We start from the raw sequence: 24,730 nt of genomic DNA, 5'->3' as shown, positions 1-24,730 counted from the left end.
ACAGTGGCTACAACAGCTAAGAAACTATGCTATTCTGCTGATTTCAGGCACGTGCCTTTTGACATTATTTGAGTGGAGAGCCACATGGATAATATAGCAGGCGCAAATGTCAATGAGAAGAACTTGAGCCTGAAATGACACCGATATAAACTAAAACTAACTTCATCTATTTATTTATGGCTTTCCCTATATCTATAGATCTGCTACGTATGTTACACCAAGTACAGATGTTTATATATAACATATAAAATTAGCTATGTTACATTTTTCGATAGCACTGTTCAAAATGAAAACATGTCAAAGAATAACACACAGCTAGTTATAATTGTACAGTGTGTTAAAATATATCTCTTTGCTTCAGAGTAGTCATTTAAATAGATTCTACTTTTAAGAGTGTATGTACTGTCAGTTCTTAAAACATTCAATTGCTTTTATGAGCCTGTAATGCTCCTGTACTATTATTCACCGTGTCATTGCTAATACTGAGAAGTCAAAACTTGCAAGAAATTACCACATATCCAGTATCACAGTGTCTCTACGTGCAGTAACTAGGACAGAAGATAAAATGAAAGTACTTTGTAAAGTTTGCCTGGAAAACTGAAAAACATCATTTATACTGTGTTCCTATATAAGCATCTTATAAGTGGCTAATCAGTTATGAGTAAATGTTTCATAAACGTTTGATCAAGGGTCACTAGGTTGATTTTAATTATGACTTATAAACATCTGTAGCATGCTTAATTTCTAATCTAATAATCTAATTTGTTGACATGTACATAGATCTCTGCTTTGGAAACATGCACGCAACTAGAGAATGAAGGATTTCCTTAGCTGCTGCGTGCTGGTTGCTTTGCAGCACCTGCGCGCTGGGGCCGTTTGGCAGCGGCTCCGCCGAAATCCTGGCCAAACGTCGCCCTCCCGACGGTCCGCGCAGAACAGCTCCAGGGCGTTTCTCTGCAGCGCCCAGAGCTTGGCCTAGGAGTGAATGAAGAGTTAGCTTATAAAGAAGGTTTTTGAACTAAGCTATACGAATGCATTCAATGCCATTAAATTATTCATGATATCGCTTTCTTCTGCTCACCGGAAGGTGATTGTTTGAAGCGGCAGGAGGTGTCTACGCGTGGAAAAAGCGTAGTATAGATTTGTGCAGCAGATCCCATAGCTGATAGGCCAACAGAGCATTTATCCATACTGTTTGCTGCCATTAGGTGTGTTAGGGCCCCTCTGCAACTAGCGTAACCGGGTTATTTTGTAAGTAGGATGCAACTGAATGATATTATGAACTGCTATTAAGAGGGGTAAATTAATAAAAATGCCGGTGATGTTTTTGTATAGCATCTACTGCCTGCTAACTTTGCAAAAGTCAGTCCTGGTTTGCAGACAGAGAACGTCAGTGCTTTCGTGCTGTTGCGTGCAGAACCTGGGTGTGAATGTTGCTTCCAGCAAAAATATCCGTTTCTAGCATCAGCAGTACCAGGCAGCGGTGAGGGGAAGAGCATTTGGGCTCAGACCGTGCTTGGGCGCCAGGCTGAACCTACGCCAGTCTGACTCAGGCACTTAGATGTTCTGCTAGCACACGTTTCATGTTATCTCTGTGTGCACCACCTCAATGCAAAAGACGGAAACGCCTTTAGCGTTAGAACTTGCCGTCAAAATAACCGTTTTGTAATCGTCCTTTTTCACGAGCAAAAGCAGTTTCCTTGATGCGCTGAAGGTCTGAAGGACGCTCAACTTTTTGAAGACGTGGGAAGCGTTGGAGCCTGCTGTGCTGCTCGCCTAGGCCTGACCCTGGGAGCCTCCACCTTTCCTGAAGAAAGTCAGAGCTGCTATTTTATTCCTTGCTGTTGTGTTTGATTCCAGCAAATGAAGCATTAGTTAGGGGATGAAGGTACTTCATGGCACATGAAACTGAGGGGACAGTGTGCTGTGAAGGCAGTAACGTAATGTGCAAGTTCTTTATAGGTTTAATGCAAGAACTATATGGAACATTAAGGCAGCTCTGTCAGTCTGGGTTTTTTTAACACGAGGTCTGAGCACATATGGAGGCTTCTGGTGAAGCTTACAGCGCCAGTTCCTTCCAGTCGCTGACAATGGTCACTTGAAGGACTGGAGTCATCCCTAGAATTTAATATAGAAAAATAAGTTTTTCTCGACAAAGTCTTGACATATCTTTTCTGGGGGGCAACTGTGTATGCATATTTTAATATGTAAGGAGTTTTATTATCTAGGGAAAATTGGGAGCATTCAGAAAGCACAGAAGTTACATGCCCGATATCTTTAGAGCTTGGTTTGTTTGAGAGCAAACTAGCATGCTCTTAACACCTCACACAAAACTGGAATATTAACACCTGCGTTTCTGTGCTTTTGACAATATTACCATATTGTCATCAGTTGTGTACTTTTAAAAGTCAGTGCATGTGTGACTACCTGACTTCTTTATTTTTTTAAATTTTATTGATATTCTGCATCAATAGTGTAACTGGGAAACTTGTAAAATATGTTGCCTTTTATTTACTACAGCAAATTATCTATTTGGGTTAATTCTTAGCTATGTTGTATCAATGGATATATTCAGTACAAAGATGAACATTATGATATCTAGTTGTTATAGGTACAGAAAGTACAACATGCGTAACAGGATCCTGCTGGGATTATTTCGTAAGTGGCACGCAAGTGAATGAAATTACAAACTGTTCTTCTTTTAAAGTAGCACGTTTGAATAAAAAGCTAAGGGAATTCCCTGAACAGAAGAATTTGCAGTTATCTAATGCATGTTTCTGGTAATGTAATAAAAAATTAGAATAACTCTATTTGACATTGGCACAGTTCATTGGAATACGTATCTCCTCTTAGATTTTCAAGGTCTGTCATGAATGCATGATTTAAGTCACAGGTTTTCAAATGTGACACATAATCCATAGATAGAAATCACTGTGTCTTGCTTATAACTGTCATAGGCATTTTGCTGTAGATAGATAAACAGACATAAAATAATTATACCTACAGTTGTCAAAGTCAGTTTTTTTTTTCTTTATCAGCTGTTAAGTTTGCGATTTTTTTTGGAAGTGACTTATCTTGACAGAAGTCAAGGAATTTACAAGAATATAGCTGTGGTGAGGATTCTCTGCTCCTCTCCCTCTGAGTTTGTGTAAATATCATGTGTAGTATGCTGTTGATATCATCCAGTTGTGAAGTCTATGGTACTGTCAAGGAAAGATGTTAGGAGAGGTCTAAGAGACAGGACCTATGACTCAGTCCTGACATGCACTTGGTTGGCTAGCTGGAGAATCACAGTTCACATAGAAAGTAGGATTTCATATAAGTTAATGGAGAAACACATGAAAAAATCACACGAGCACAAAGTGTCTTAGGTAAAATCTCTCTTCTGTGATCTTTCTACCTGAAGTTTTGCACAGAAGAGATTTGATCCTGAAAGTGATATCTTCTGAAACTGTCAGTGCGTTCCATGTGGCACGTGAGCGAGGTCCGTGCAACTTCTGCAACATCAGGACTCCAGTCAAAAGTATTAACAAATTGAAAAAAAAAAAAAGCTTTATGCATGTCTTTGTTTAAATGAGATATACAGATAGCCTTTGAACTTGGTCGTATATTGCAGCTGACTTTTCCAGCACTGAAAAGCAATTGGGAAAGTCAGAAAGGTGAATGAGAAGAAAAAGGGGAAATGAAAGTATCTGTTCTGTTTATATGCCTGGTACATGCCACTGAAGACAACAGTAGTGAGCTACTAGTATATATTTGATGTCCTTGTGTATGTAGATTGTCCTAATTGAAACCAGATATTTTTCTGGGGACAAAAAATGGTCTTCTCCTTTGTGCAAGAAATGGTACACAGGTGAACTGAACTAGTTTAGTCACATAATACTACACGTGCTCTCTGTGGGCTTGAGCCCAGAAAGCGGTTCATGTGCCAGCTTTCCTGCAGTTTAAGGTTACTCAAACAAGTCTGTATAGCACCACAGTAAAGGAAATCAGGAAAAAAGTACTGAACAGATACAGGTTCGTTCATTTGTGCTCCAAACTGGCCCAGACCTGAGCCAGTTCCAGAAAGATCACGTTGCCATGTTCACGTGAAGGTCTCCTTAAGTGAAAAGCTCAGCTTTCTCCCAAACTGGGAAGCAGTGAAAATCACGGCAGGAGGAGAGCACTTTGCAGATGTGGTTTAGAGCTTCTAGCCGTTAAGTAGATCCCTGCCAGCTCGGGCAGTGGAAGAAAAAAACCCACTGTTGTCTTCAACTAACCAAGACATAGTGGAGAGAAATTAAGGAAAAGGTCTTAGTGAATTAGGGATTTTTGAAAGTTGAATTCAGTTCATTTTAAGCCCCAGGAACCACATGAATTTTAACTGTGGTCAAGCTGGGAGCTGTGTAAAAGTCTGCAGTGAAAGGTGGAATTGTATTGCCATTTAAAATCTGTTTGTTAGAGTTCGTTCTCGACGCAATATAGCGCTAACGGATGCTTGTTTTCTTTGGGCCCGCAGAGAGAATGTATATGTGCGTGTGTATGAATATACTTGAACAAGCTCTAGTGACTTAATGACACTGTTTTTGCACACAGCTCCGCAACACTTTATGGTCTCTGACTGTCTGATTGCTGGCAATGATATATAGTGAGCTGTTCTGTGCTTAATTATTAATTTTACATTAAGGAGTTCCACAGTCAATATTTAGATGTTTTATGACATACAGAGCCTTTTCCATACCCATATTTTCTCTGCAGGGACATAATGTAGCCCTTTCAATACTAAATCAATTACACCCAAAGTTAAAATAACTTGATTTGTGACTTAAAGTCCTTACTGTCTCACAACTGATACATCATTTTAGGTAAGAGCAGTGATATCACGGCGTGCTGTTAATCCTCACGCTCCTCCACTTGTCTAGGGACAGGTTCAGTGCAAACTGTAAAGCTGCTCAGGACGAAGCTGGGACGTGGCCTCTGATATGCTTCCTACAAGTATGTTTTCACTTCTATCATTAGCAGACACACCTGCTTCAGCTCACCTATCTTAGGTATTTAACCTAGAATAGGATGAATTGCATCCAAAGTTGCTAATGCTTCCCCAGTGACAAATGAGAAGTATAAAAGACTAGGTACCTAAGCCTAAAATGGCTATAACTGAATGAAATGAAATACATGCAGTCTAACCCTAAATATGCTGACCCTAAGTCAGGATTAGATGTCAGGGCCCCTGCTGGAAACATATGCCTCACACCAAACTGTATTCCTGTTGTGTATGTGGATACCTATTTGAATCTGAGATTTATAAGGTAGTTTCAAAGACTTGCTTTAAAATCGTACAGCATGTACTTTAAACATCTGAATCATTTGTTAAATTCAGCTGTCAGTGGCTTTACAATAAAATTTAACCAAAACCAAGGACTCCAGAGATTTTGGTATGTAGATCTCCAATTTGAAATCTGAAGATGGAGAAATGACTTGAAAAAATCACTTTGTCATCTACTATTCTAGAGCACTGTTAGGGAATAGGCTGGTGCTATGGAGTTGATTTAAAAGCTGACCTAATCAAACTGGAGGTTTCTAGAATGGTTGTTTTTATCCTTCCTGACTGGGGACACCTTCACTATAAGCTTCTGAGCTTTGTTCAGAAGAATCTATGGGAGAAGAATGTATCACTTTTAAGGGCAAGGATGTCTTTCCAAGATACGCCCTAAGATCCTCTCTGAGAATTTATTCAGCACTAAGTTCAAGACCTTACAATGGAATATACCCCTTCTGCTTGTAGTCTTAACAGGAATTACTGCATCTTTGATAAGATTTATCTAGGAAAGTGCAACAGACTTGATGAAATTCTCTGGACATAGAAACAGGAGTAGTTGCCTCGTTCATTTACTGCATCTAGCAGGAAAGAAGTTCATTATAAAGTATTATCTGAACAGGATGAATCTGAATAACTGCAGTGACTTCAATAGAGCAGGCATGGGGAAAGCAACCAAAAGATTTATCCAATAGCTCGGATTTGGGGGTTGTGGGGTCAAAGAATAACAAAACCCACCTAAAGTATGTGCTATATTAAGACAGAAACTCTCACTTATCTCTGAGATAAGTGAGATTAAGATAACAAGGTTCAGATGTTTCATAGATCAAATGGATAGGACTTGACTATGAAATCAATACAAAGATGAAATGATGAATTAGACTAAAAGTGCATGCTCAAGGTTCTACACACAGAGCTAAAAATACGTCAGAAGATTTACCTCTTCGTTATGGGATCTGATTCTGCTTTCATTTACACTCGCTTTATAGTATTGAAGCACCCTTGGCTGGTATGGATTAATTTCAGATTGACATAGGTGACGAGAGAATCATATTGAGAGGATCATGAATAAGAAAGATATCCCCATTTAGTAACGTGAGATTAATACCTAACCAGTTCATATTAGTTAAAGAGCAAAGAATGCAGTTGAGGATTTCTGTAAAGTGCAGTGACTGAAGTGTATGCCAGTATATCATCATTATCCTGTATACGTACGAGAAAAATTGATACTTGTACGAGTTGTTGCTAGCAAGAAAGAAAAGGGTCTAAAATGGAAGGGGTATGGAAAAGGCACTGATCATCCTTTTGCCTTTCTCATTCATTTATGTCTATTAAAGTAAGAAATTAGGAATGTAAAAGGGAATAAAGGCAATGTAATGCTGTATGTATGGAATGCAGACCATCAAGGTCACTCCTGTATGCCATAGCCTCAGTCTAACATAAATCTTTCCTTTAGTACTGCAGGGCTGATTTATATCAACAGAAATTCTGGCCCACTGTCTCAAAAAGCATTTCCAGTCAAGGAAGACTGACCTTGCGCTGGGAGATCTTATTAAAATGTAATATTATTACCTTTTAATCAGGAAAGATGCCAGTATACTTTACTTAAACATAGACAAACAATCTAAAGTGGCTTCTGTAATGTAATGACGTGTTTTTGGTTAAAGCCTGCTGATACTGGGGTGTGTGATTGCTGCTTTTCTTATAAGACAGTTTTAAGAAGCCGTTCAATTCCTTTATAAAACTAGGTGGATGAAACAATAGGGTCTTCTGTCTGTGAAGTGTGGCCGTGATCACAGGACTATTGAAATCTGTGAAAACGTTCCCTTCTTAGAAGACTATCTCCATATTGAACAAAATCCTAATGCAGAGCATACACACCTAAGAAAACGTAGCTTGGGTTTCTTATTATACATGCCACACAGAAACTGAACTTTTACGGTGCTTTGCAACATAGGCTGAGGGTTACTGTTAACACATCATATTGTTTTCTTCCACTGCCTTTTTATTTTTAAAATATTATTGCCTTTTAATATGTTAGTTATCAAAAAACCTACATTTGGCACTATTGTCTTTCATTTTCTTAAGTTTTATTCTCTGTTGAGGAGGGTGAGAGGGGCAAAACAAACCAGTCTGCAGTGTTACCCTGATTCTAGCTTGACTAAGACACGCTGCAGTCCAGGCTCCCCAGTGGTCCATACTGGTGGACCTACAAAAAAGCCCTGCTGCTGCCTGTCTGCCAGCGCACCCAAGGTTTCCTCCCAAAGGGAGCTGGCGCTGTGGGAGGGTGTGAGCAGCCTGGGTTAGTGTGTTGCCATGCTGTCTAGTTGGACCTAAGGGCTGCAAAGTGCTCTAGGTCTCCAAAGTTAGAGGCGTTCATGGCTTGATGGATAGCTAAATGTGCACTAGGTTCCCAGTGATTAGCTAGATTTTGTTTAATATGGGAAAAAGCAGAGCCTATACTCGTTCTTGCTGTCCTTCCTGTAAATATTGAGAACATTAACTCTGCTTGACAGGACTGGATGGAGACGAGGTGAAAGGAGCTTTGAAGTGAATGATGGCCAGTTTCCTCACAGCAGTTCAGAATATAAACAGTTGACAGTCCCATTTTATTACTCTAGATGAAGTCCCCGAAACATCTATTTTCTTTTCTTCGTTTACCTTGATTAAGAATTTCTCCCTGCTTAGAGGCTAGGAGAAACTGGAAATTAACTTCTTTTCTTGGGGAAAGTTAAATCATTAAACTAATTTTGTCTGGTTTATTTTCTGTCTTGAGGTTTAGGGGAAGCTTTCTACCACATTTAAAAGATTATTTCTCACGGGTGTTTCTGTATATGAAATTTACATCAGGCTTTATATATTTATATTACTTTAAAATTGCTGTCTATTAGGAATTTGAGTTGCTCTGGCCAGAACTATACCACCCAGATAAACAGGGAAGATGAGAAGAACGGGAAAGTATTAAAGAAAAGGCCAAAAAAAAGCTAAAGAAAACATTTGGATTATAAAACAGAGATAAGTGAAAGTTGAGCAGAATTTATATTTTTAGTAGGCTCTCTGCTTAGCTGTTCTAGACTATAAAGTTTGCATCTGCATTTAAACAGCTTGTGTATGTCTGAAATCAAATTTGAAGGATTGCAGGCAATTCTAATTTTCCATGGGAAGTGGGCAAACAGCATGGCGAATCATGAGATTTGTGAGCATCTCTGAGAAAGCGTTTCAGCTCTCAAACAGTTCAGATCAAAGGGCTGAGCAACTGAGCAGGTTGCTGGAGGCAGAGGCAGGAGGTGTTGGGTCTCAGATTTTTACCTCTGATAACTATATAAAAGAGTGGCCGAGCTCAACGTCCTGCGCCTCCAGTGGTGCAGTGCCGGGCTAGCACTGAGCTGGCTGTGTTAGCCGTGACCTACCACTGCTTGGGGTCTGAGCTAACTTTCCGGCAGGTGTTTGCCGAATGCAGTTGTCATGGTCATAAATTACATAGGGATTGTAGAATTTCCTCTATATGAGATTTTTTTAAAAAAGAAGCCAGTGTTACTCTGTATTTTTTCAAGAACGCTCCTGCAGTGTTTTCAGGGGAATGAATGTAATGATGTTTTAAGGTTTTATCCAGTCTTTGTTTCCTGTGATTTTATGATTGACTTCTTGTGCTATCCAAACTGCAGAAAGAGTGTGGGTCCTCTATGTTTTCTCTGAGAGTGTCTGGGGCTGAATCTTATTCTTTGTGTGTTGGATAGCTATTCTTTAGCTCATAAATCACTGCTCTGTCATGTTCACCTGCTGTGAGATGTTCAATGCATATCATCATTTACGTTAAACCATTTACTTCATGAGAATGTGTTATATTGCTTTATGATTTATGTTATCTGACATTTAAGATTGTTATGAATTGGCAGTTGGAATATTAGAACAGTGGGACTTTTTATAGCTTATGGTCATGATCCAAGAAGCAATTCATGCATTTTCTTAATAGACTTTCCTGGTCAAAAGGGAACCAGACATGAGAATTCTTCATTTTTACTTCTGACCCAGAATAAAGACAGAATCCTAGTTAGGAACAAATCTTTGGTTCAGCAAACGGTGGTTCGCTTAAATCTGGGGACCTGTGCAGATCTGGAGGAAGGACATTGGTTTTTTTTCATCTATACCAATATTTTTCTGAAGTCCTCCTCCAACAAATGTCAGCTGAATTTGTAATAACCAGACCACCTGGAGAGTCAGCAAACAAACGTATGTGAAGACTTTCCCCATAGCTGAATGAGGAAGGCTCGTTTCCTGAAGATACGGGCACGGTGCTGGGGAGAACTGAAGGAGCTGTTCAGGGGAAGGCAGACCTGGCGGTAGGAGCGGTTTGGTGCAAAGAGCCTCTGATGGCAGCAGAGAGATCACTATTCCTGTCCTCCCGTGTTTCCCTCAGTCCTGTTACCTGGAGGTTTAGATTCACATTTAAGCAAGTGTAAACTTTTTTCAGGAAAACATCGTGGCACTTTCCTCTCTCTTTTAGGAACTCTATATGTTAAAATATTAACCCCCTTTATTTTTAAATGTGAAACGTTAATATATTTTAAAGGTCGAGAAGCTCAATAAGTACTCTGAAACCGAGGAGAATATTTCACCAACTGGCTCCGTTCCTCATACATAAAAGCCTTTTATAGCCATGTCACCCCAGATCAAGGTTTCTGTTGTTATTTCTCTACTTGTATATGTTCAGATGAGAGGAAAACTTTATAAGCCGTACATTTGACATTGTGCAAACCCAGTCTGTTGTCTTCCCTTAACAAACTGACTGCTGGAGAATAGAATTTGAGTTTGCCTATAGATGCACAATGAAAAGAAAGATGCACAATGAGAGGAAACCTAAAAAGTTACCTGTCAGCATGTGTTTCTGCCTGTGTGTGGGCCAGTCAGTCCCTCATAGCTTTTGAACTCATCACTGAGTTTCCACTAAATTTTCTGGTAGGGATAAAGTTCATTGAAGAGGTCTATTAAATTCATACAAGCCTTATGGAAATAAGAAAGACTCTGCTAATGGCCTCACTGAGGGAATGACTGACTTTAGCCCTACTTAGACATCATCCAGGTGATGAGCCTTTGGACAATACCTGGTAGGAAATGAAACTTCATTGATTTTACTCCTCATGGAACTACATATTTCACGCTACCTGTAGTCTATCAGACAGATACCCAGATTATTTGCAATTTTTTGTTGGGGGAGAGTGCATGGTATCTGTAATATAAGTTATCTGCATCAGGGACTTTTTTTTTTTATTTTGTACAACATGAAGTCTGTGATGGGGCTCTTAGTGTTGACTGTGAAAGGATAAATAATCCTCTTTTTGTTTGCTTCACAATGCCCTATGACTGCACACAAGAAGGAAAGTTTCATATATGCATAGGCTGTTACAAAACCTCGTAATCTGCTCTATTCCAATAATATATGCATGCTTTGGGAATCCTAGGCTGGGCCAACCATTTTCAACACTTTCACCCAACAATTTTCCTTTAAGGAAAGAAGCATTCATAGCACTAGAGGCAAGCTCAGTATACCAGAGTGTCTTCCACATCATGAAACTTCAACTAATGCAGATTCATTGACTGACATTGCATGAATTGCTGCCTTGCCCGGAACAGCAGAGCCCTAAAAGCGTTGTTTTTGGCTGTGTAATGTTTAAACCTACAGTATTACTAGGAATGATACTGCATCTAACTCATTCTCAACCCGATCTGTGGATGATTTCTTTTCCCAAAACATCTATATTACTCATGAGAAAGAAAGTTTGAATGCTCGTACTGCTAAAGGTTGACAGGCCCGTACTTCTTAACTGAACATTATGACGAAACGGTAAGAAATGTCCCATCCCAATTTGTGTGCTTTCTGGCCACATTAACTCTCTATAAATAGTAGCACTCCATATCTCTGAGTATCACTGAAGTTTCTTTTGTGTGTTAACAGCAGTTGATTTTATTCATCCCACAACTGATATTTCAGCAGTGCATCTCTCCACTCCTGCTGCCTGCAGTTTGCAGGTGTGCCCCGTGTGCTGATCAAAGATGCCACCTAAGCTCTAGTTTTAAAAGGATATACGTATCCTGCATTTGCCGGATCTATCTAAATAGATGATGCAAAAAAGTCCTGCAGAGAAGGAAAATATTGCCCTATACAAATCTAAGATATGCTAAAAGAGTGAACTCATTAATTCTTACTAAGTGTCTTCTCTATTGAGCAAGGCCTTCAAGTTTTTAATAACACTTATGCAAGTTAATAACCATAGTTGCAATTCAAATGCACTTGATTGGAGACATAATAGACCTTTCTTCTTATATTTGTTTTGCTTCCCTGGGGCTTGTTGTCTTTAAAGCACAAAATGACAGTCAAACATGTAATTAGTTATGATGAGTACAGTAGTCAGGAGGGTATCCTTCTTTGCTCCATTTTCCAAAAGTTGTTTTCTTTTTTCTACAGTAATAAAGGTGCAGTGCTGAAGAGATGTCAGTAACTCTTGATTTCTCCCTTTTTCTTCGCATACCTTTCTATTCGTTGTTATATTTTTCCTGTTAAAAATAGCCTTATTTCTTAAAAGTGTGCTATTGTAGCGCTGATAATCTTCAGTGTATAGAGGTACATGGAGCTCTCTGAGCTTGTGAAGAATGTGGAAAGAAACCTCAGCAACCTGGCCCATTAATTATGAGAATGGACTCTCCTTTCCTGTAGCGCAGTATAAGACACGTAACGTGCTAAATGTACAGTGGGGACTTGCAAAAAGAATGAGAAGTCATGTTTTTTAGTTCAGTGTAATGACACGCTCAAATTAGTATAAACTAAAGATCCCTCACCGGCTGAGGAAAAGATAGGAGCTTTACTTCTGCATTAGACATAATGGGACTATTTATCAGTTTAGATCTGACTTAGCAGAAGGCTATGGGTGAAATTCTCATTATACTAAATCTTTTTAAAATCACCTCAACAGTGTAACGTAGCCTAAAGAGGGGAGTAAGTATAATTTATATCCACTTTAAGACCCCTTCTGTTGTCGGAGCAATGTAAGTGGATCACGGTGGGAAAGAGGTTCCCATTCTGTGTTATGATTTATTCTGGTCTTGTTCAATATCTGCCAAATAAAAGTTCAGATACTGCTCTGTTTAGTTGAGAATCTAGCAACGAGAATTCAAATCACAGAGCAACGTGCAGTTTCGCTGGGTGTTTTGCTGGTTCACTTGTATGTCTGGAAGGTGCCTTGGAAGAAGGGTGCATCACTCCCGACCACCTGCTGCACTTTGAAGGTGAAGTGCAGTCCTCTGTTTCTGTGCAAACTATTCCGCAGTCACATGTCAACTATGCAGGACCTCAGTGATTTATTGATATAATAGCATCTGTTTAATGTTTTAGTCAATTTTTCTGAAAGATATTTTGAGAACAAACTGTTTATTTGCTACCTAAAAGATGGGAAAAATAGCAATAAGGAAGCTAAAAATCAGACTTGAAAACTGAGATCTAATTTTGAGTGTCAACAACATGAACAAACCTTTGTCTGAATGTTTAGAGTGCTGCAGCTCCAGTGAACTTAAAACTGTTCAGTCCTTAAATTGGACAATATTTTCAGTGTTAACATCCCAATTCAGAGCCTTCTTTTAAGGCTGCACACCTAAGACGCTTGCTCACATAGGAAATCTAGCTAGAAATAGGCCTCATTTCCGTTACAGACCTATTCTTTATTGTAAATTCATTATTTTTTAATAACAATAAATTGCACTTCAGCATAACAGTAGCAGAAGTTACCGTAAGAGATTCATCTGAGCTACGTGAAAAAGGTAAAATCTCTCTATATTTTACCAGATAAGACTTTTGAAAGTAGCACATCATTAAAAACTTCAGTGAGTTACGTTGCAAGGCAGAAATAAAAGTGCTTGTGTTGCTCAGTAATGCTCTATAAAAAATGCAGATTTGAGCGCAATAACATGTATCAGCGTAACATTCAATTATACGTGACAAAACCTACTAGCTGGCCGGCTGGGAGGGGACAAGGTGCAGAATAGCTGCCACTTGCGTAGGAGCCATGAAAGTGAGCAGGCACAAAGTCCTTAGCCCACCTGGCTGCTGAACAGAAAAATAAAATCAAAAAAATAAAAAAAGGGAGAGGGGCCTTTAATAGTAATCGATCTCATCCGTCAGCTGAACTGTTCCCGATGTTCTCTTGGCGTCTTGACAGCCAAAAAAAAAAAAAAAAAAAAGAGAAAGGAATAGAAAGGTTATTAAGAGGTAAATAACAAAATGCCAAAGAGCTTTTCCCAAGAAACCGTCTGCTGCAATCACCACAAAATTGTGCAAGCATTGTGCTTTACTGCTCGGTGCCCGAGGGGAGTTATTTTGCCAATATTTCCAAGCCAACTTATAGGCCAAATGAGCAATCAGCAGATTGATAGCTGCAGCCATTGGAGCAGTGACTTGGCTAGTGAAATATATATCTGATCGATGAGGAACTCTGGGAGGTGCAAGCAGAGGGTTTGAATGATTATGGTAATAGCAAAACTGCCCAGAAGGTGTGACAAATAAAGCATGAATATTGAAATACGCTGAGGCTTAGCTATGCCTTTGCTGTGAGAGACTGCCTCAAATGAGTAGCTGCACAACATTGGCAGAACTATAAAGTTGCTGATTTTGCAGACGTTTGTTCCTCAGCTTGATAAGTTAATATATATTGTTTAACATGATAATGTAGCAAGCTGTTGTTTTGTGACTTGAAAGCCAGCTGCATTTGATTGATGCCGGGAGTGGAAGTATTTATAAAATGACACTGAATTAGAAGTAGTCAGTTTATGGGTCTGGGGAAATGAATCTTTTATGAAGAATAAAACTTTATGATGAAGGAGTATTACTGAGGAAGTATGCATCTTGAATTAAACTCTTTTGGACTGGAATCTATGCTGTAAAGCCTTTTAAAATAAAAGTTTGTTGCTGTCAGTTGCTGTGTTTTTAAGAAACGGATCTTTAAGCATCATCTTTAGTGGTGGGCCTGCCCCAGATGTACTCCCGTGTGGGTACCCTCTGTGATCACCCAAACTGGGGCGGACCAATTCCTCCTTGGAAATATAGTCACCAGACTTCTACAAAAGCTGCTTGGAAGATGTTTTAGCTCCTGGTTTAAAACGGTTGTGATTTTTGAGGCACCAACCAAAAACGTTAGCCCACTCTAATTCTTTTGTAAATGTGTGTATGTGTTGTTGTTTTTTTTTTTAATGGAACGGAATACAGACTAGGCACTGCTGTGCTTTTGACCTCACAGGTTAGTTTGCAAACTTGTTTGTGACCGCAAGAGCACGAGGAGATGCGTTTCTGAACACAAGCCAGTCTCGGCCTAGCACCCACATTCAGTTCAGCGAAAGCTTTCTTTTCCCCTTTCAGCAGGGGTATTCAGCAGGTCCTCTGAGTGTTTTAGCGATGCAAGCATACAGGTGATGTTTAAAGAGCTGTAGTTGTATGTACTGATGTTTGTGAACAGATTACAGGTGCAACCTTGAACCAATATCTCAAAACCTTCGACAAAGGCGAGGTAGAAGCAAATGGATCTAATTCCTCCCAGCTTTCCTCCTGGAGCTAGCATCTCTATGCCAACTAAATACAAAATTCTGCTCCTCTGCGTTGCTGGAGTTCTGTATGTGTTTGCACAGGAGGAATGATTGCACAGAGAGAGATAACGTCCGGTGACTAGAAAGGTTGAAGAACTGCAGCTGGCAAATGAGAGTCAGATTCAGCCATTGCGTGAAGCCAGTTTTGTTCCAGAGTAAGTAGAGATCTGGAGATTTACGCCAGATCAGATCTTAAAGTCTGTTTGTGCCTTCCAAAGTCTTATCGTTAGAAACATTGCAGTAGACCTCTCTAGGACCACTGTATAAATGGGATTCAACATGAATATATATATTTCAATCAGATCCTAAATCTCTGTTGAGCATCATTTTACCTAAGAGATTAATAATGGTAGGAATTTATATTCATTTAAAATATAGTTTGATGTACTTGAAGACCATGGCATCCCATTAAATTGCGTTTTTCAAGGAAGAGTTATGTACCAAATCCCATTGAATTTCAGTTGTATTTCAGTACTTTTTAAGATGCCTTGAAGATTTGCCTTAATTTGTATTTATTTCACTGAATTCACGTGGCTTTGGAGATTTTCATGACCCACATTATCTAACATGAATATAAATATTCTTTCTCAAATGCAACAAATACCTAAAAACTAGCACAGCGTGTGATAAGTTCTCTGTGCTTGTGAAGAGAATCTTCATTCTTCAAAAACAGAAAGCAGGTATTTTTTCCTTTTCTTTTGAAGAAGTCTCAGACAAAGTAGGTGAAATATCAGGGCTAGGATCATCTTGTAATATTGGAAAACATGGCATGGCGTCCAGTGGTAAGCTGCTTTTTGAGCTGTCTGACCTTTAATCACTGGTGAATAAAACCAACATGCTGTCAGTTCTCTGTTATATTTCTCAAGGGGGTAACTCTGCCTGAAGTAGCAATGAAGCAAAACCTTGGAGAGCTTATATTCAAGGTCACTACGACAAGAGGCAATACTTTGTAGCCTGAGCAGTATAACAGAAGAAAAAAAAAAGAGGAAACGTCTAAACAAGTCAGTGGTTGTGCTTGTCTAACAGTGAGCCAGGCGGTTATGTCAGCCTATAAATGAAGCTGTTTTTGTTTTTATGTTTGCAGCAATATTCCATTTTGTTTGATTCTTAAGTCGCCTGGGCTTGAAGACCTTCCAAAAGAAAATCGCCATTTATTGTTGCAGATGAATGATCCCTATTTCTGCTCTGCAGGCAGTTTCATTGTAATATTGGCTTTGGCTTTGTCTGTGGCAGAAGGCTTTAATCCTTTTTAGTTATATGGCTGCGGAAAGCTACGTGGGCACTGACAAGAGATGGTGTGGTCTCAAAGACCTGTTGTGAAATGGAAATATTGTATTTGGAACGTATTTCATTACTATGTTTTAAAGTAATTGAGAGTCTATTGAGAGTCTATGGGGGAAAGAAAGGGTTAGCCACCACATAAGGGCTGAACTCGAACAGAAAAAATTATAATTGACTTTGACACTGCAGTTCACACATTAAATAATTTGGTTTCAGTACTAAGCTACTTAAATGCAAATTACATAGTTGATGGACTTTGATAAATTATTTTTATTGGGATTTTTAGACAAAAGAACAGATACCTTCTTGGACTCCTAATTAGAAGTTGTATAAGGTTTGCTAATACCTTTTTAATTAATTTGTTACTTAACTTTGATTCAGTATGGAAACTAGTTTGTTGATTTGATCATGGCTGTTTTTCTAATTTGATAACCTTTGTTCAGGTTAACATTACTAGAATTAGTTTATTTTGGTTTGGTGGGTTGATATATTACTTTTAGTTAGATGTTTTTAAGGAATATCTACGTTTACACTTATAAATGACCTGATTAAGAAATTGTAGTGATCTAAGGGTGACTATCCCAGGGTTGAGCCTAGGTGTCTGTTTCTTTGTTTCCCACTGTACAAAACGAATAAAAATGCTGCGGTAGAATTTTATAGGCGCATTGGAGGCTAGCACAGCCCATCTAAGGGAGACGGCGCAGGAGTATACGTGCTGTGCCAGTGAACAAGAGAGTCAGCAGCACCTCGGTCCTCCCTATTAACATAATGTGGAAGAGGATGGGAGGTTTTTTCCTCTGTACATCATTTAAGGCGCTGTGCAATAAACAGCGTTCACCCTGTAGCGTGACTGCATGCTCTGAGATCTTCCTCTTAAAAACAACCTCCTTGCTCTAAGGGTAGCCTAGCAATAGCGTCTTTCTGTATTGAGGCTGATACAGTAAGATCATTAATTCATTCAAACTGAAATTAGAATAATGTAGGTTTGGTCACGATCGAATTTGTCTTACTGACAGAAGATTTACAACGTCCAACAAATTCTGAAACTGTTCTGAAGCTTAAAAGTGAAAATAGAGACCTTTCTCTTTAGCATCTTCATTGTGGCTATCCTGTGGACTATCTACCATAGAAGTCAAAGTGTGGAAGATGCATCTGTAGTTCATTTAGTGAAACGCTGTTAACGTAGATGATAACAAAGTTTACAGATATGGGGAACTTGTGTTAGAGCCATTTGTCTGCTGCAGACTGGAAGCACATCTTTTGTTGTTGGCTCAGTAGCAAGAAAAAATAAGACAAATATAACTACAGATTAACTATCAAGTGAAATTATTTAGACGTTTCACTGAGATAATTATATTTTACACCCACATCATTCCTCACATGTGAAAGTGGAATTATTTTACACATCCTCCTTAACGGCATTATGTTTTCTTTCCACCTTTCCTGTAGGAACTACCGTGATGCGGATGACAGCATTCGATGCTGACGACTCTAGCACAGACAATGCTCTTCTGCGCTATAACATCCTTAAACAGACGCCTACCAAACCATCTCCAAACATGTTCTATATCGATCCAGAGAAGGGAGACATCGTCACAGTGGTGTCACCAGTCCTGTTGGATCGTGAGGTGAGTGGACGTTTTCCCATCGTCAGCCGGACAGCTCCATGTTCGTGCTTAAAATCATCACCTGTGACATGAAAAGAGGTTCGGTGTGTCTGAGGGAGTGGGGGTTCAGATGTTAAACTTTCTCGAGTCTTTTTACAGCACTTTCTTTCTTTCTTAAGAAGTCATCTGCTGTGATCGCTTTTTATGAATCTACCTGTTCAGCACTTCTGGACAAGACATTTAGATTTGGGTGCTGAAGGCAAAGTTCCCAGAAATAAATGGAATTTAACCTATAGTTATTAATTAGCCATTTGGAAACAAACACACAAATGAATGTGTTTAGTTCTTTAAATGCTTCTCTAGAACTTTCTTTTTAGTTGAATTAACTTAGTGGAATAATTATGTATATGCTGACATCATGATGACCTAAACAGTAACTCTATGTTCTGGCAGTCACCTACCCCAGTATGCTCTTAGGTGCCTGGTGATGGCAAGGTTCTTTGCTTGCAGGCTCCTTCAGGCAGATCCAAAGTTTTTAACTTTTCACCCTTAACCCTTGCTGCATTTTGAGTACATGCAATGATTTACTGAACGTGTCTTTTAAATGTTTGATATAGGACTATGCAATATTCTCGATATTCAGTAATTATTTCTCATTTTAGCCAGATGGAAGTGATGCTCATGCCACTTCCCATTTTATATGACATTCAATGCATAAAACAGACATTTGTTCCAGAAAAACTATGGTCTTGGCTTGTAGATCTGTCTTTTAAATTCAGAGTGATTCCAATTCTTTCATTCTTGTCTGGGTAGCCACAGAATCATGCCCAAATGAAGATATATGTAATCACTGTCTTTATGCCTAAAGTTTCCCTTCTAACTTCATTGTTTAAGTTCAAAAGCTTTATACTGTTTTCTAAAGTCAGTTTAGGTATTTTTATTTCTAATAGGTAACCATTCCCCAGATTAAACCAATTTACTCAAAATTGGAAAATCAATGGAAGGGAATGAACATGCCTGCTTTTCTTAGTATCTTCCAAAGGTCACTGGTGATTCATGAAATAATGATGCTATCCCCATGCAAGAAATCTGGCCTCAATCGAACTGGTATTACTGCTGCGTAGTATATCCTGAAAGCAAGATCTGAATTCCCTATGATTTTTAATAATAGTTGATTCAGTACCTTTACTTTGAAGGTGGCATGGCAAATTGCAGTCTTGGTGAAACTGCAAAGTCATTTTTGTTGTTGCCGCAAATGCTGAATGTTTTATGAGCCAGAATGTAAGGATGTGTAAAATTTTAACACTAGAAAGCATTATATGCAGCTAAATTTCAGTCTAATCTTGACTTTTCAGGTGAAAGGCTTAGGAAGAAGTGTAAGCTTTCTATTTCTGCACAAGCTGCTTTATGCTGTGCCACGACCTGTGTCTTAGCGAGTTCGGCCTCTTCTGTCTTTTCCTGCTCACATATGTCTTGTGTAGTGACTGGTATTCAATCCTCCTTGCCTGGGCCTGTGGAGTTAGAAGATGTATAACTTCTATTTTTAATTGTAATAACAGCTTTTAGGGGCCAGTGGCCTAATAATCCTATTCCAAATGATTCTGGGTGGCAACATAATCCCAACACTGCAAATGTTTCTAGGTGTTTCACCAGCTCATTAAATCGTATTATTGTAAAATAATACTGCCTCAGGTAGGAAGAGCAAGAGTAACAGCAGGAGGAGGGGATCTCTGCCTAGCCACTGCAAAGAGGTAGGGTGTATGTCATGTCACGTTTGGAGAGGCAACTCTGGGGATACTGGAAAACTGGTGGGCAGGAAGGAGTCCTACTTGCCCCCTCTCTGTAGCATAGCAGCCACCTCTCCTTTTTCTGTCTTTCGCTCACTATATTGTCATCTATTGTAATCATAAAAACTATTGCCGGTCAAAAGTGGATTTTCTTAGTTGTTCCTTGTAGTTGTATTAGTTAAAACTGTATCGGCACTGGACACCAAGCAGCTGAATTTGAGATAAAAATTTCTTTAGGATGCACATGGAGAGGGGAGAAAGCTGTATGTCATTACCCATATTGATGCACTAGAGGTTGATATAAACTGTTTTACAGTGAGATAAAACGCTGAAAAGTTACACTTGTTTTCCACCTCTTGTAAGAGTTTTAACCATTGCTAGATATTACTGCTTTTGGGAAGTCTTCTATTTCACTTAAGTTACATTGACACACTGTAAATTGCTATTTTTTTTTTGTAAATATCATTTCTTTTATGTTCGTATATCATGGGGATATTGCTCAGTGGGAGATACTGAGATGTGGAGGTGCAATGCATCTGGCAGTTTTTGAACATACACTATAATCTGTATTATTTTTTCATGCTTCTACATTTTGAGAGGGGTTGCCATGATAAAACCTTGGAAATTCTTGTTTCAGTACAATGAATCAAAACCCCAGGTAGTCACCCTAAAGTAAAGCAAAGTCTAGTCGTCTAGAGAGCTTAGATTTTGTATCTGATTCAATATATGTGGGATAATCTCAGCATGCAAAAGCAAATATTTAGCTTAATTTTAAGGAGCTAAAAATAAAATCAAACAAATTTTTATAGTAATACTTTAGAATTAAAAATGAATTCTCAGTAGATGCTTTCTGTTTTAAATAAAATCTAAAAGAAAGGGGAAAAAAGAGAAAGGGTGAGCTTGTTTCTGGTGAATCTGCTCCTTTTACTCAGTGAAACGGTTTCTATTAGCTACACAGAATCAGCTCAAAATGAAGAAAATGGTGTTAAATTTCTCAGAGCCTTCTGAATCTCTTTTTCTCTGACTTGCAGTTATTAGGTCTTTTTATATGCATAAATAAATATGTATACACTCTTCATTTATATCATATATATATATATATATATATACACACACACACATATTCTCTATTTAGATCATAAATAGAGAGAGTATGGAGATGGGAAGTCTCCGAGGTGTGTCAAGCGACCTCTCCTCCGTGGGTGATTGCAGAGTGGTTCTGTGCATCAGAGAGAAGGAATGCAAACTATGAAAGTCATTGTCTTTAGGACTGTCTTCTTTCTAAACTAGAAAGATACATATCTAGATATATATATCTATCTATATCTATATATATCTCTAGATATATAAAGGAGGTCTGAGGTCTTTTCTATGAGTTGCTTGTCTGCTTTCAGATCCCCAGTGTAGCTAGATGTTTTCGTTGTTCAGAAGATATGTAAAATGTGACACAGTATCGAAATTTTGTATAGTGACGAGATACCATGTCTTAAGATCTTACAGCCAGATCCAGTGTTCATGAATCAGGGATTTCCATAGCTTAGCAGTAATTGGACTTGTTTAACAAGTTTGGGTGTTTAATTTAGCATGGATGGGTGAAACTGTTTGCTTTGGCGCTATTTCCATAGTATAGTATCACCTACAAAAGCATTAAGTGAAATAGTCATTCCCTCCAGTATGCAGAAAAAGGCGTGTTTAGTAATCCCTCGGTTGCATCCAGCAAGCTGGCGCCGCTGGTCCCTAGTGCCACCTGTTGATGGGAGCTAGGAGTGCTTCATGCCTCCAGAGAAAAACTCAGCACCTTGCAGGATTTGCCTGGCCTGAATCTATCACCATATTTTTATTTATAAATTTTTCAAATTCAAAATTGTTTCCAGAAGTGCATGCTCCTCAGGGTTTGCAGCAAAACTCAAATAATTTATCGAAGAACATCCATTTTCATTTTGAGAAGGCAGGTAAGGACATATTTCTGAAGATTAATGTGCATTTTTTCTTGTGGGAGTTAAGCATCCTTGAATGTGTCAGCAAGAAGGATTGAAGAGTGTTAGGGGGCAAATTATACCTCCAGATATCCACTGGAGAATACATTTTGATTCATAGATTCACAGGAGAAGGATGCCCTGCACCGAAGTGTATGGTCTAAATGACCCGAAGTAGAGCACAGCAGACAAAAAAAAAAAGGAAAAGAATCTTGAGGAAATATCCCGAGTTTTGTATTTCAGGGATAGAGAGTCCATTTCACAGTGACACTTGCCTGCAGTAAAAGGAAAAATAATGCTTCTCATGTGCCTAGCAGGAGAAAACACTTGTACTCTTGTGGAGTCAACTCTTTCCACTTCCTCGATGAAACAGTAATCCGTTTTTCTGCTTGCCCACAGTGTTGCTTTGCCAGTGTTACAGACTCTATAAGAAAATAGCTGTATGATTATAGTACTATAAGAAAGCTACCACCACAGCTGTGTGAGTGAAATACTTACTTTACTCCTCAGAGTTTGAGGAATAATATGCTTTTGCTTTCATTAGGAGCTGCTGTGCTTAATTTGGAATAAAGCTAAAGAATAGTTTGAGATGTCTGCTACATGCTGGACTGTATGCTTTTGCATATGCTTTTCGTCTCAGGAAAACCAGTTTGAGTATATGAGAAATTCAGGGCTGATTTCAGTGAAATAAAATGTTGGGTCATCTCCAGAGAAGCTGATTCTCTGTGCCTCTTAAGTCATACTAGCATTTCTCTAAGCATCTCCTGGATTTTGAATGCTTTTGAACCAACGTTGGTACATCAAACCACCATTGCTTATGTCATGTATGCCTCTCACTCTGTTTATTACTTGAAATCATGGAGCTGATAGCTTTATGCCATGAACCACCAGAAAGCTAGAGTTAAACAAGCTGATGTTTATGTAGACGGCTTGCAATCACGGAAGAGTTTGCTAAGCCTCCTGCTTGACTGGATGGCTTTGAGCTTTTAACAAAAACAAACAAACAAAAGCACTGTATAACAATTGGCAAATACCCATTCCTATCTATGCATTGATGAATGACTGTACATTGGCTAGCAGTTTTTCAAGTCAACAGCAGTCCACTGATACATATTTGTCAATACATTGCCTGCATGAGAGAATGAATGTGTGCATAAATGTTCTTCATCGTATTCAACCGGTTCTTCTCTGATAAGCAAATCATAGTGTTCTTGTTGATGCGACTTAAGTTCTCTGAACGGGGAGCAGTAGCAAATGGAAATGCTTGTCCGTTTTTGCAGATGACCACTACCCTCTTTATCTTTATTTTCCGTTTTAGAGATATGTCTTAACCAGTCAATATACTTACTACTTACTCGATCTAAATGCAAATGCGGAACCAACAGTACCCTCTCGTTTTTAATGAAAAGATATTAATCTTTTCAGCAAATACATTAAACATTTGATCTTCGTATTAACCTCTAAAATAGTCATATTTACAGTGATTGTAGGCCAGCGTATACCTTGGAGTACATCAGCTCTGAGTTGGAATATTTATATCGTTTTGTCTTGTCTTCTCTGACGAAATTCCCGCTCACACACCTTTACCTTATTTTGCGAGATAGTAAATTCCATAGCTGGAGCTCAGTTTTTATGGTCTGGGTTTTTTTAAAGACAGATATGGCAGCATCTCTCATTTGTTTTTCCACTTATAATACAAGGCAAACAAGGCATTCATCCTGTTCCCCTGATTAATGTGTTCCTTCTACTATTGTTTCTGATGTCTTTAAATGTGGGGAGCAGTGGGCCTTCAGTCAATCTTTTTCAGAGATTATTCCACAGTCTGCTATATCTCAAATATTAGTAATTTTTAAGGACGTGAATGAAGTCACATTTGGTCTTTCTAATAATCATGCTTTGTGATTGGTGTCACACTTTGCGGGTCTGTTGAATGCAGTTATACTGTCCCTCTCCATGCATCATCTTACATATATCAAATTAATATCAATCTTTTGAAATATTCTGTTTACAAAACGATGGAGATTCAGTATTCAAAGCAGAGTGCGATCTGGCTGATAGTGCTGTCAACAAACACGTTGTGTAGCAGGAGGTTAATCTCTCAGAGCTGGATTCACGAAGGAGCGGATGAGTTTCAACTGCCTTTCAATAGCTCCTACCTGCACAACAATCTCCAAACTATTCCCAGCTCGAGCAGGGTCCTCTGACACGGCTCTTTCCACCCGACATACAGCCTATTGCCACCTCCTTTTACCTCTATGAACACCATCATGATTCAGTTTGTGGCCCACTTTGCTAGGGCCAGTACCCCAGAGACTAGATCTGTCTGGATGGATATGTATATATATATTTTAACAAACCATTTTTCCATTACAGATAATGGCTTCAAAATGAATAGTTTAGAAATGTAAGCTTAGGACAATAAAACATGAACAGGTCGAAATCAAAGATAAAATTAATCTAATTACAAAAATATTCTTAACTTGACCTAAATCAAACTTTTTTGGATGATTCCTAAATCATAAAAAAGCCAAAACTCTTTTTTAATTTTTACTGAGACATTTTTACTTGTGACATTTCAGTCTAATTTTTTAAATAGCATTTAGCTCCTTATGTAGAAATTGTTATAAAAGCTGGAATAATATAGTAGTTACTGCTATCGATAATACAATTGACATAATAATAATTTTGCATATTAAAACTGGGCAAATATGTTAGAAGTTTGTGACTTTAAAATGTTTTTGAGAGTCCAGGACTATTTGTGATATCTTTGCATTTTATTTGCAAAGTACCTGAATCTGCACTGAGAATTATCGGAGAGGGTGGAGATGGGTTTCAGTGCTCTATGAAGACCCAATCATTAGTCTAGATTAAGTAAAAGGCCTGTTTCAAAATATTTGCAACTATCCTGTCATCAAAACAGAAGTCTGCTTATCGGGGAAATGAGGGATGGAAAGGAGAAAACTTACAGTTTTAATGCTAGCTCATGACACAACGGGCAGGGAGTTGGAAGGTGCTTGTTAGCGAGATGTAAACTCATATTTAAAGTTAAGCTCGTGATGAACTGCTTTCCTGCATTTGCTTAAATGTATGCAGTAAGAAGGAAAGTCTTTTTATGGTCTGTACCAGTAATTCGCGGTGTGTCTATTATGTTTTTGATGA

At 38.6% G+C, this 24,730-nt stretch overlaps 1 protein-coding gene across 2 annotated transcripts in view; it reads left to right on the top strand.

Annotated features, from left to right (window-relative positions):
• The window catches only part of CDH13 (cadherin 13), a 505,047-nt gene that overhangs the window by 331,308 nt on the left and 149,009 nt on the right, over window positions 1–24,730 (top strand). For both annotated transcript variants that reach the window (XM_009682913.2, XM_068956075.1), the window contains exon 7: window positions 17,651–17,829. In XM_009682913.2, coding sequence (XP_009681208.1) covers window positions 17,651–17,829 — 179 coding nt within the window. The remainder of the gene's footprint in view (window positions 1–17,650; window positions 17,830–24,730) is intronic.

This window comes from Struthio camelus, chromosome 10 (genome assembly GCF_040807025.1).
Source record: "Struthio camelus isolate bStrCam1 chromosome 10, bStrCam1.hap1, whole genome shotgun sequence".
Classification (NCBI taxonomy): Eukaryota; Metazoa; Chordata; class Aves; order Struthioniformes; family Struthionidae; genus Struthio; species Struthio camelus.
This window is presented reverse-complemented; position numbering and strand designations above follow the sequence as displayed.